This window comes from Panthera onca, chromosome C1 (genome assembly GCF_046562875.1).
Source record: "Panthera onca isolate mPanOnc1 chromosome C1, mPanOnc1 haplotype 2, whole genome shotgun sequence".
Taxonomy (NCBI): domain Eukaryota; kingdom Metazoa; phylum Chordata; class Mammalia; order Carnivora; family Felidae; genus Panthera; species Panthera onca.
The window spans coordinates 68,919,490-68,932,890 of record NC_138346.1 but is presented as its reverse complement, the minus strand read 5'-3'; the positions used below and the strand labels follow the sequence as shown (position 1 = coordinate 68,932,890).

The window sequence follows — 13,401 nt, the reverse complement described above, 5'->3', positions numbered from 1 at the left end:
CTCAAATCCCCTGGCCAGACGGCAAGGGATTCGGACTGGCTCATTACCTTACCTTCATTAGTGGCCTTCTCCAAATTCTTAGCAGTCAAAAAGAGGCCGAGAGTATGAAGCCCGATTACTCAGTCGTACTACCACTGATTGTACACATTCATTTCTCAGGATGTGGCATCCCACCCCCACCCCACGCTCCAGAAGGGATGGTCAGAACAGAGCTCATTATTAGGCTAGTCCATATAAGAGCTCGTCATGCTGCCATGCAGAATCAAAGAATCACAGGAGAGCACCAGCTACTCAAAGGTCACCTTATCTCCCCCAACAGATCTTCATTTCTTCAGCATGCCCAATTTCCTAAGAGATCAAATCCTAGAATTCACGAGGCTAAATGAAATTCACACAAGACTTCAGCTTCGGCCTAAATACATGGATTTTTGACCATTCACATCTCAAAGTAATTTTTTAAGTCACTTAAAGCTCAAAGCCAATACGTACGCCTTGAATTTATTTTCAGTTTTATAAATGAGTGTAAAACACAACAGTGCAGGCATATTTGGCATTAACTCTTACTAGCCACAAAAATGTGGGTCAATATTGGATTTTCCAAAGTTGTCTAAATAAGACTGGGTTTGTCAAAACTTGCCAGTTGCTTTCAAGTGAACACAGCATGTTGGCGGAAATGAAACGTAATGTCTAAAAGACAGAAAATAGGTCAGCACTGTGCAAAAGTAAACTTGTCAGTGAGATCAATATGAACCTACAAGTTAATGGGGATATTAGAATCTTCTTACAATAAGAGATGTGCAGGGTAGAGCCAGAACACGATTATAGCATTTATTCACTTGTGAAAAGCAGAGGATGTATTTAAATATTATTTTTTGTATCCTTAATGAAAGGCACTGCTTTTTAATATGGAATATTTATATGTAAGCACAGTCTTAGTTGATAGAATATCAGAGTAAATTAAATTTTGGTTCATTTGCTCAGTTTTTAGCAACATGAAAAATAAGAAAAAAAAGGGGGAGCAGTGGTCAAGCATCATAAAATTTCAGAAATATGATGTAAGTCCTTCATTAGGCTTCTCTGTGTTAAGTGTCTCAGAGAATTTGACATCGTGAATGAAATCAGTCAAAATTTTTGCAGGAAAAAAAAAAAACAATAACAGAAAGAGCTTTCTTGGGGCTTCTCATTGCATTTATTTAAATTTTTAAAAAATGTACATCACTTTTTGAATACATAAAATGCCAGTGCTTTGCAACAGTTTTGTTACTGCATCTCTCAACTAAAAAAAAAAAAAAAAAAAAAAGGAAGGAAAAAAACAACCCAGGAAAAATACATTCAAAAAGCCAGGCTGTTCTGCTTATGCACGGGCAGCGGCTTTGGAAAGCTACAGCCTACACTGTCTGTTCAGAGGCATTGCCGAACGAACATCAGTTAGCTATCGATGAAAAGTTGCACATAAAGCATTAAAGGATACAAAGAACAACTTGGTGGGGAGCAGGAGAAGAATGGAAAATTAAGAAAAATGCCACATATGCCGGGGTGGGGGTGGACTCAGGCAGAAGCAAGCATGAAGACTGATGTTTCTGGAGACGAGACTTATGGGAAAAGATGGGAGAAAACAAAGTAACGAGTTTGACAAGGTATAGATGCGTGTGCGCACGTGTGTGTGTATGTGTGTGTGTGTGTGTGTGTGTGTGTGTGTGTCCACTTCCAATTTTCTACTTTACTGTCCAAGAGAAATGTGACAAAACTGAGGTAGAAATGAATGTGGGAGCACTATAGCCCAGAAGATTTCAAAATGAGAAGCAAAATTGCACTGAGAAGAGAGGAGTCAAAAAGGAGAGGGGATATAGATGTTCTTTGTGGATATATATATATATATATACACACACACACACACACACATATATATAAAGTTGGTTGATTTTGTATTTATTTCTTTGTTTTTGCTTGCTATCTTCTGCATTCTATCAAACAGCACGACAAGCCTATAAGCTAGATTAGTGAATAGAATGACACCATTCCCAGCAGTTTTAAGAGAGAACTTGCAAACCAACATCACCACCACCCTATGCAGTAAAAGGCAGTCCTAGTTTTTAGGTACTGTGACTTTCAGGGTCCTAAACAGGTCTTGTGGCTGAGTGTTCTAGGTACTAACATAAACTGAGTAAGTAGTTTTCCATTAACCAGTGTACCTTTTAAGAACATTTTCACTTCATTATCAAGGAGCAATGTACGAAGAACTCTTGCAGTTTTTGACATAAAGAACTATTCTGCTCTGGTTTATTCCCCATAATTAGTAAAAGAATCTTTTTTAAAAAAAATCCTTCCATTTCTACTTTAAGTCGTAAATATTCAGTTGTATCACACGTCAGTATGTTTCTGGATACATTCAAAGTAATTTTCCTTGCTATCTTCCAATTGTTGAGGTAAACATACATTTTAATATAAAGTAACATCGAAGCCTATCCCATTACTCTCAGCAGTACATAGTGCTTTCAACACATTCCTTTGAGGTACTGTACAAATCACAATCGCTTTCCTGAGTTTTTGCAGACAAGAACATTAAAAGAAATGAACTGCAGAAATTAAGGTCCAGATTACCGTTACCCTGTTTTAACTGTTCTTAGCTTAATACTGCAGAACAGACAGGATTGAGGAATACTGTTGCTCTTAAAATGGCAAAAATCTGGTTTTCTGTCGTAACACAACCGTTCATCTCTTTAGTCCAATAATGTTTGAAGTTAAAGCTCTTTATATTAGCACATGCCACCAATGTAATTGTGAGGCAAACAAAAAATAAAGCACCACTCCAGGCACTTGACAGCAACTAAATCTCGAGAACAGCAGAATGGAATCAACACACAAGGTTCACGTCCTTCTGAAATCAACACACTTGCACCTTGCTCCTTGGTGAGTGTTGTCTGGCTTGAACCGAACTGAGCATCAACAGATGCTTTCTGTCATCTGGGGCTTTCAAATCAGCAGCTCTCATCTGATGCGTTTTTCCTCCAAATCTACCCTGACGCTAAAGATGCAACGCAATCGTCATCTTCCCCAGTACCCTTTGCGATTTAAACACTACTGGAAAGGGGCTCTATACCCTATGTAGCAGGTTTTATGTGTGTGTGCCAACATTCATTACATTTTTTTTTTAAAGAAGTTATCACTGACTGCAACCAAACATTTTGTTCCATTCAACATACATATCAAGCTCTTTTTGAGATATGCTAGGCTGAATCTTGCAGAAAGCATTTTCAAAGTCTTGATACGTAACGGGCCTCAACTGGCTGGGCATGATGGCTGAAAGGTCTGTGGCTGGCATGGCGTGGAGGGGGCCCACCGCTGCTTCCTGACACAAATGAGCCACGTCTAGTCCAGAAAAGCCTTCTGTGCGCTGGACGAGCAGTGCAAACTCCTTGTCATTGAGACAGTAATTGTGCTGTGAGAGCAGTTGTACTATTATCTGGTGCCTCGCTGTGCTGTCAGGAAGTGGGATTAAAAGTCGTTTCATGAAGTACCTCCGAAGAGATTCATCTATTTCTTCTGGTTTACTGGTGGCACAAATTACTACGATTTGGTCCTCAGCTGAAGTTAGTACAGTGTCCAGCTGCATCAGAAATTCCGTTCTCATCCGATTGACTGGACTGTGTTCCTCACTCACTTGAGGGGAGAGAAGCATGTCAATGTCACTGACAAAAATCACCGAGGGCTGGCGGCACCTGGCCACGAGAAAAGACGCGTGGATGATTTTTTCTGCTTCTCCTAACCACTTGGCAACGAGTCCAGAACCAGCGATTTTGAAAAACGTGGCCCCCAGCTGGCTAGCTATGCATCTGCCCAGTAACGTTTTGCCTGTTCCCCGAGGCCCAAATAAAAGGATGCTCCGAGGTGAGGCCGTCAGTCCACTGAACGCGTCTGACCTCAACACTGGCCATAAAACCTCCTCTTTAATGACGGCCTTTACCAGGTCGAGGCCAGCGATGTCATTCCAGTCCACCGGTGGTCCTTGGGCGATAATCTCATTGGTTACCAGGTCAATGAGGTGCGTGTCGGTATTCTTCAGTTGCTCGTCCACAGAGTGGTTGGATGAGGTAGCTGCACGGAGTCCAGGGCCTTGCATCGGGTGAGAGAGGAGCTGCCTGTGCTCGTCCCCGTGCTCACTCATTACCGGCGACGTGTACTTCCCAAAGGATTCGCTGGATCTCGATCCCAGGGAATTTTTAGCAGTACTATAGGAAGGAGGGGTCAGAGCCCTACTGGACTGGCTGCTGAATTTCCTTTGCTGTTCAGAGGACATTAGCTGCTTCGTTGGCTTAAATGCTAAGGATGATGTTTCAGCACTTCTGTCAAAGCCATTCCCCCGATTCGAGTTTGAAATGCTGTTGTCGGGCATTCTGTACATGGGGCTCTGTGTAGATCTCTGTTGGCCGTAGCTGTAATTTCCGTAACTGGAGTCCATCTCTCCTTGCCCTGCCATATAGAAAGCTTTCCTTTTGAGAGAACTCGCCGAACTGTTGGCCAGAGCCGCGGGGGCGATAGGTGTCAAACCATGGCCCTGGTAAGTGTAGCCAGGAACAGTGGTGGGGGGCAGAGGGGTCGGAGCAGGGATTCCTGAAGGCAGGTAGGCTGAAGGAGGCGGCGGCGCGCCCCCGGGGCTGTACCCAGATCCCACGGCAGTCTGAGGCGGGTAGCTGGCGGGGGGATAGCTGTAACTGGAGAGGTTAGAAGTCCCATTGTAGCCCGGGACCAGGGCGGGCGGTGGGGGGGGCGGCGGGGGGGGCTGCAGGAGCCCGGAGCTATGCAAAGGGGAGGGGTGAGGTGAGGGCAGGGCAGGCGCCGGCTGGCTGCTGTACGTCGAATGCAAATACGAGCCGTTGTATCCCGGGGCATATTCCTGAGACGGGAGCCCTGCGTGAAGGCTGGGCACGGTGTGGCTTCCGCAGGTACTACTCGAGTAGCTAGGTTCTGTCAGGTTGCTGGCCACCCCAGGAGAGCTCCCTATGCTGGCAGAGACATCTGCCGGAGGGAGGGCCGAACTGACTCCGGCTTTGCTGGCCGTGATGACATCCGGGACACAGTTCATGGGATAGACCGCTTCCGAATTCAAGGAAGGCTGCCAGGGTTCGCTTTCATTCTTCCGCCCGTTCACCAACCCCGAGGGCGCGTCCGAGTAGTTGCTGAGTACGGGCCGGTCCACGGGGCCTTCTAGGATGCCAGAATACTTCTCTGCGTATTTTTTTAGCAGGTTGGAGGCAGTCAGAGCAGATATGTCATCGTTTGCCCAGGCATACTGATAGGTGCGCTGCAAATGACCTCGGTAGGCTTCAACTTTGTGGGCAGGAGACCGAGTGGTTGAGGTGATGTCAAAGTGCTGTTCTGGCCACTGGGCATGCTCCGGCGTCCACTGCATCTTCAAGCCTGAGGGTTGCGGGGTTGGGGAGGAAAGGGCGAGGAGGGGAGAAACGTTAATTTACAGAGATACTCATCAGAAGTGTTAAAGCTTTCCCCCAACTTCTTTCGTTACCTATTCCTCTCTAACGACATCGACATTATAAAGAATTCTCACAGTTCATCGTATCTCTTACGATCCGTACCGTAGGTACGCTTTAAAATGGACCGAAGTTGGGGCGCCTGGGTGGCTCAGTCGGTTGGGCAGCCGACTTCGGCTCAGGTCATGATCTCGCGGTCCTTGAGTGCGAGCCCCGCGTCGGGCTCTGTGCTGACAGCTCAGAGCCTGGAGCCTGTTTCGGATTCTGTGTCTCCCTCTCTCTGACCCTCCCCTGTTCATGTTCTGTCTCTCCCTGTCTCAAAAAAATTAAAATAAATAAATAAATAAGTAAATAAAATGGACCGAAGTTCAGTCCTGTGTAAAAAGTAAACCGAATTTAAACAAGAACTCTGTAGACCTTTTTTTTTTTTTTTCTTTTAAGTAATAAGCAAATCTGCTTCTGTGAAGCCTATCAAGTTACTTGCTACCCACACGCAGGAACGCACGTATATGTACACACACCTTCCTGTCAAATTAGAATTCAGTCACAGGTTCTTACAATGAAATAGGCATGTCTTTTCAATATCTAGCACGTGATACTATTAAGCATGTGCAATAGCTAGCTGTTCCGTCTCTTGACATCAGAGTTTCTGTTTTATATTTTAACCAATATAAAAATGAGACACAGCTGACAGATCACATCTAGGACCCCTCTCTTATTTGGCACTGAACACCTAGTTAGCACAGTATAATGCTCCCTGCGCAGAACAATATGACACAGACATAGCAGGTCATTCCATAATCCAACTCTCATCTAAAGTGCTCCACGACAGTTTCAAATCTGCTTCGTGGAGTGCAGCAAAGCAATCTCCCAGGCAGCGCTCCATCGCTTTCATCGCACAAAGCCTACAACTCGGTATGAATTACAACTGGCTCCTTTCTGCCTCTCAGTTCTGTTGTTGAGTCTCTGGAAAAAAAAACAAGCATCACTTGTCTGTCGGTCTTCCAGCTGGCGTTCTCCCTCCTTCTCCTATAATTCTTCCCTCTGCTTTACAGTCTCCCAGTGCTAAGAGGGGAGGATACATATGCACATATATATCCACACACACATACAAATACCTACAAATATATATATATCCTACATATATATATGCATATATACACACACACATATATGTCCATGCACATATACCTATATATGCATATATCTATTATGTGTGTTTGTGTGTGGAGAGAGAGAGAAGGGGGAGGGAGGAAGAGAGGAAGGGAGGGAGGAAGGAAACAGGTGAAAGGGACCTGTTTCTTATAAGAATAGAGAACAGGGAGAGAATCTGGATTCTCTCTACATTTCTGTGGGAAGCAGTGTGTGGCATAAACTCAATGAGTGCAGCCAGATAATGAGATGCTATGGGTAATTCTATCACCTGCTAGATTACTAACTGAAGCAAGGTGACTTAAGTAGCAAACTGTAAAGCAAGAGTATTTGCTCAGAATCAGAGAATCACTTGAATTTCACAGTTTAAAGAGACCTTAGAAATGACCTTATTTCACAGATTAGGGAACCCGCACCCAAAGGGATTTATAACGTACCCTCAGGGATTCACATAGACTTAGTTACAGGAGAGCACCAGAACCCTGTTTTGTTTCCCAGGGCTGGCTCACCCTATTCCAATCTCTGCTCGGTTCCAACACTTCCTATTCTGGTCCAGCTACATTAAGTAGGCCTCCTTCATCTCCTTTGTATTACCCAAAGTGAGTTTTGTGAACTGTCTTATGCCCTCTGGCAGAGATTCCTGGATAAAGAGGAGGCCTGGTCTAAGTGAAGCATCTGTGGCATCAGCTCCCTTCTGAATTACTGCAGTCTATTTTGACAGCTCCGACCCCCTTCTGCCTTCCTTCTCCAACCCCTTTAGCTCTTCATTCCCTGACTCTGGCTTCTGACATGGCCAGCTTTGACTTGCTGAGCTAAACTGAACACAGCACAGAGTTTGGTAACAGAATGGCATGTTGATTCCCTTCTGACTCCCTCTTCCTTGTTTGCAAAACCACTGCACCAGACACTGGAAGTTAATTAGCAGGATGATGCTGTGCTAATTGTGTTAATTTACAAGGTTTTAGTCAAAGAGAATCATGCCAGGGCTGGCACTGCTGTCATGCTTCCGACTTAATGATTAAGAAATACTGAAAACAAGGTGGGAAGGATTGCAGTAATTACACAATAAATGAATAAAGCAACAGGATTCATTTGCAAATATATTTTACTGCAGTTGTACTCATTTGCATTTGGATTTTTAAAAAGGATCCATGTAGATATTCATTTGCAAATCACCATCTCAGTTAAATTAAGTCTGAATGCTGCACGGTATAACTTAATCAAGCTCTCGCTTTTTTTTTAAATAAAAATACAAAAGACCTTCTACTTCTCCTGCAGATGCAACAGATTCTTTCTTCACTTTCCTTTCCCTTACTCTTCCCAAATCTTCCTGTGTTTCTCGTTTAAAACTCTATGGAAAAAATATCAGTGGGGAAAAGAGTTGTGAAATCCTGATGAAGTACAGCTTGCATCATTTCAGTCGGAGAAACTCTGGGGGTGAGTTCTAGGAGGGACTGAAGTGATATTCTTAATTGTCTCTGCTTTCTCAATCATTTCTTTTTAACGGGCGCGGGGGGTAGGGGGGGCAGGAAAACACATCGCAGAATGGGTGAAATGACCTAAACCACACTTAAAGGGAAAAAGATGCAATTTTAATGAAGCAGCATTTCAGGAATCATACTTTCATTAAATTCAACTGGAAATTATTAAGAGCAAATCACCAGGAACCAATCGCAAGTAATCAGTATCTAAATTCTTCTAGTGTCATGGGATTTACTTCAAGCCTTATAAAAAAGGAAAGAATATTAATGTGACTGTAATGTAGAACTGTCTAAAAGACCTACAAATTCATTAGTCCTGTAAATTATTTCCAGGGAATTTCTATTAGGGTTTTTTCTTTAAGAGATTATCAAATACAGAGTTGAGAAAATAAGAAGGCACATGTGCCATGAGTGGAAATTTGATTAGATTGATACAGAAGAAACGTGAATAAATGTCTTGAGAGGAGGTCTCCGAAAATATTTTGGGAGTCATGGGAAATGGAATTTACCACAAACACAACATCACACACACACACACACACACACACACACATGCACATGCACACACATGCACGTGAGCTGTAAGGCATGGGTTCCTTTCAGTTAGCTGAGCTCAGCCATTGTTGGCATTAGTCAACATACATGATAAAAGCCCATTAAAAACAATGAAATGCTCTAGATTTAGAATCATTATTTAAAAAACAAAAAAGGGCATCCTTCCACCTTATTGGCTTACATTTTTTTTCTTGTAAATGATTCATTTATTCAAAATGTGCAAAAAATGATTTTAGTAAGTTATGATCACTGTAAAAGAAAGGAGTATCAAGTTGAAATAAAGTAGGTTGGTCATTTTCACTGGGTACGTCTGCAGAGTTTAACTCTAGCAAAACGAATACACTTCCTAAGGTTTCTGTTTCATCCGAAATTAAAAAAAATCCTATCAAAATTATTTATTTGGGACAATTACCCGGTATACCATTGCCTTTTGATTCTCATGCTATTTTTGGATGTGCTTTCCAAGATGATTGAAAGTTTATCTATTGATGCATACTAAAGGACAGTAACCTTAGCAGGGCTGCAAAAGGCAAGAGTGAGCTTTGATGAAATAACCTTAAGGGATCAGAATCATTCACATCACATCCCTTGGAACATGAGTACTCACCCTGTGTTTTAAAATCATTAATATTACCTGAAAGTGTAAGTTCATAGTTAACCATGAGCTAGTTCTTAGTGGCAGCTGAAGAAGCCAGCGTTCAGGAGACTGTCCTGGCCTTGGGAGCACAAAGAACTTTTTCATCAGTTTCTTGAATTTTAATAATAATTGGAAGGCAAGCCAAGCCTGTTTGTGTTGCTGTTATTATTGTTCTGTTTATCGACGGTGATGTTTCTGATGTGAAATAGAAGCAAACTGTAGAGCCAAATGTTCTTTGAACAAAAAAGTGTGCCCCATTTGATTGTATTGCCGTTGTCCCTGAGTAGGAAGCAGCACGTGTATGTCACTTAACTTGGCACCCAAATAATAAGATGGGCTTTAAAAACAGCTTTCAGATGGTTTCTCTTTGGAACATGAAGCGAAAAAGCTCAGAAACAATACTATTTCACCATTATTAGAAACATGACTCCAGAAGAAGAACTTCCACTGCTGTTTAGAAATAGCTTATTAACTAGGTACCATAAAAATTCAGAAAACAAAGGAAAGTAGAAAAAAAAGAATAGTTCTTCAACACAATTGATGAGTTGTTCCAAAACATCAGCTTTTGTTTTTGAAAGGATCAGAAAATTCTTACCACGGCTGGCAAGTTTCACGAGGCAACGCGTTTGTTTTTAAAATATGTAATTTAAAGAAAATTGCTTTTAAGATACTTTAACATAAGTATTATGCAAGAATGATTGATACTAGTGTAAAAAGCCCGAGCGTTTTGTTATTTTATTGTTATAAGAGGAATCTCTGTATATATCAATGAACAAGCCTATATTTCCCATAACACTGGACAGTTTGGATAACATTTCCCATTCTTATCATTCCTGACCACTTTATAACTTAGGCTTAATTGCTAAACAGTGCTGCCTCACTGCTTTACTCGCTCCATTTTGTTCTTGAACTCTGTTGAGACAAAACAAGTGCGACACCCTTCAAAGCTCTGTCATAGCTTCAAAATGATAAGGAAACGGTTATGCAGAGAAAACGCAGGATATAAAAACAACTTTCAGGATGGGAGGAAATCGGAAATAAAAGACTAAGCCCCTGGAATCTATTTTTTTTAAATTTTTTTTAACGTCTATTTATTTTTGAGACAGAGAGAGACAGAGAATGAATGGGGGAGGGTCAGAGAGAGAGGGAGACACAGAATCCTAAACAGGCTCCAGGCTCCGAGCTGTCAGCACAGAGCCCGACGCGGGGCTCGAACTCACGGACCGCGAGATCATGACCTGAGCTGAAGTCAGACGCCTAACCGACTGAGCCACCCAGGCGCCCCCCTGGAATCTATTTTTAGCATACATTCCTGGAAATAGTTACCTCAGGCCCTCACTACCCCACCCCCACCTCTACCTAACATACCTATGCTGCTCAGCAGTTCATCGGGTCTAAAAGAGCCGTTCTCTACAAGGTTCCCAAAGGGTAATTCTGGCTGAAGTCCTAAGGGCAGGGACCTGAGGCAAACACCTGCAGGCAGGGAGGGCTTGCTGGCTCTAGGATTGCGGCGCGATGCGCACATGGGCCTGCCCGGCGTCACTACACCTGTTACAACCCTTTGGGCTATGGTACCTCTGAACTTTTCATTATTATTTATTTAAATACATTTTGAAAAATGATTTAATACCGCATTTATCCATGTTCTCTTTAGAAAACAATCACTCCTGGGGTAAATATAACAAAGTACAGTTGATCCTTGAACAACACAGCTTTGAATTATGTGGGTCCACTTACATGCCGATATTTTTGATAAGTACATGACAATACTGTAGACATATTTTCTCTTATGATTTTCTTTTTTTTAAGTTCATTTATTTTGAGAGAGAGAGAGAGAGCGTGTGCCTGCGCACAAGTGGGGGAGGGGCAGGAAGAGAGAGGGGAAGAAAGAGAATCTCAAGCAGGTTCTGCACTGTCACTGCAGAGCCTGATGCAGGGCTCAAACTCACGAACCACAAGATCATGACCTGAGCAGAAGTTACTTAGCCGACTGAGCCACCCAGGAGCCCCATGATTTTCTCAATAGCATTTTCTTTTCTCTAGCTTACTTTATCTTAAGAATGCAGCATATAATACATATGACATACAAAATATGTTTTCATTGGCTGTTTATGTTGATGGTAAGGCTTCTGGTTAACAGTAGGCTATCGGTTTTCAGGGAATGAAACGTTATGAGCAGATTTTTGACACCTGAGTTGTTCAAGGGTCAGCCCGAATAGAACAGTTTACAGCCCCCTCTGCCTAATAATGCAACAGATTCATCGTCTCCTGGGTAGGAACAGCAGAATTAACACACAGAGCATTCCGAATTTCAGGAAGAGAGGAGCAAATTCATTGGCTAAAAATATGGGCATAGTATGCAGTGATAAGCTTCGTGAGAGAGCACCTACTAACGTCCTGGTACTGAAAACTGGCCCGATGTAGGATCTCCTTATCATGATTCTTCAGGGGGAGCGACGACCAAATGAAATGTTTGAGCAGACCCGGCAGGATTCTCCTTTTGTGGCCTTGCCCTCATAAGCCAAGAGGCCAACACAACAGTACATGGTATTCTCTGTATAACCCATATGATCTGGAATCTTCCTCAGTCCGTTTCCTGGTAATTCCAGTCGGAAAATGTGATGTCATATTTAAAAGTAATAGCTGGGGGAAAGTGAGAGGCGGAGCACAGAAACTGTATGTTCTCTTTAATCTGTTTAATCTGGTTTCATCTTCAGGACACCAAAATCAGAAGTCCTTTATCGGGTAAATATGAAGCAGGGACTGTTCATTTTATTTACTCAACAACTTGAGGGCCCACTGTGTATAGAGCCTGTGGTTCAATGCTAAGAATTTAAGTCAAGGGGATCTGTTTCTCAGACAATGAAACTTTTTCAGCTTTCTGTCTTCTTTGTAACTTCGCATTCTAAAATCTCTTTGATTTTAGAGATTAAGGAAACTTTAAAAAGTGACCTACTCCCCAATCCAGACAGTGTCTGCTATAGTTTGGTACTTCACTTACTATGGTGCCCTGTAGGGTTGAAAACTATTTTGCGTAACACAGCATTTATTTGGAGGCATTGCCTGGATGGTTGGCATAGAAAGGGACTGAAGAAAACATAAAGAAGGTTGTAGAATTTTGTTGGAAGGGTGAGCATCCTGAGTGTGAGAGCCAGACCACTGGCTTTGCTCAAACCATCACTTAATTGAACTAATCTTGGTGAAGTCACTTAAGCACATCAAACTCACTTTTCTCAGCTACAAAATGTGAACTGTAATGGTATCATATATCCTACTGGATTGCTAATAAGATTACCTAAAGTAATAATATTCATGAAAATGTTTTCCAGCTGTGAACTGCTATACAAATATTTCTTACTATTCTTTGGTTTTGAAAAATAATACAAGTGTATTAAACACAAAACAAAACTGACTAAGACAGAAAAAAAGTAAAACCACTCTTAGAATTTATAAACCACTTTTTCTTCAACCTGAAGACAGCTCCTGAAAAGGAAATTTTCCAGTGGGAATGTGGGCTACAAGAAAGGTATAGCAATTCTTTCACACTCAGCAAAACACAGAGCGTGATCTTACAAAAACAGTGTCAGAAATTCAAATGTTTTCAATTCCAAATGTTTTCCTAGTATTTTATTTATTTTAAATGTTCCTCAACATGGTAGAGACCACGGCTAAGAAATAAAGTACTTAGAGGTTTTTAATCCAGTTAAAAATGATCTCAAAACCTGCAGCCTCAAAATCAGACGTTCTAATTACACAGCAATACTGTCAGATGATTTTTCTCCTTAAATCACACTTTCACACCTCAAGACTCCGAATGATAATACATTTTGAAGCAAATCACTCCCTCCTCCCATTTCACCATATTTGCATAAGGCGATCCTTTCTAACAACCACGGACGCATTTCTGGCTAAATGGTCCTTGGTAAGTACAGTTCCAATACCTCACCTCTAATGTAGAGACACTGCCACCTGACTGCCTGGGGGCAGCATACAGCCTGCAACCGTCTTTTCTTTGGCCAAGCACAGGGTTTTAAAAGTCAGTGAACTTTTTAAAAAGAATCTGTATTTCCATATTTTCTATCATTTC

General features: G+C 42.1%; 1 protein-coding gene across 2 annotated transcripts in view; it reads right to left on the bottom strand.

Annotated features, from left to right (window-relative positions):
• The window catches only part of FIGN (fidgetin, microtubule severing factor), a 131,057-nt gene that overhangs the window by 650 nt on the left and 117,006 nt on the right, over positions 1 to 13,401 (bottom strand). For both annotated transcript variants that reach the window (XM_060621193.3, XM_060621196.3), the window contains one exon: positions 1 to 5,418. This exon is cut by the window's left edge and continues 650 nt beyond it. In XM_060621193.3, the coding sequence (XP_060477176.1) occupies positions 3,164 to 5,418 (2,255 nt within the window). In that variant the 3' untranslated portion in view covers positions 1 to 3,163. The remainder of the gene's footprint in view (positions 5,419 to 13,401) is intronic.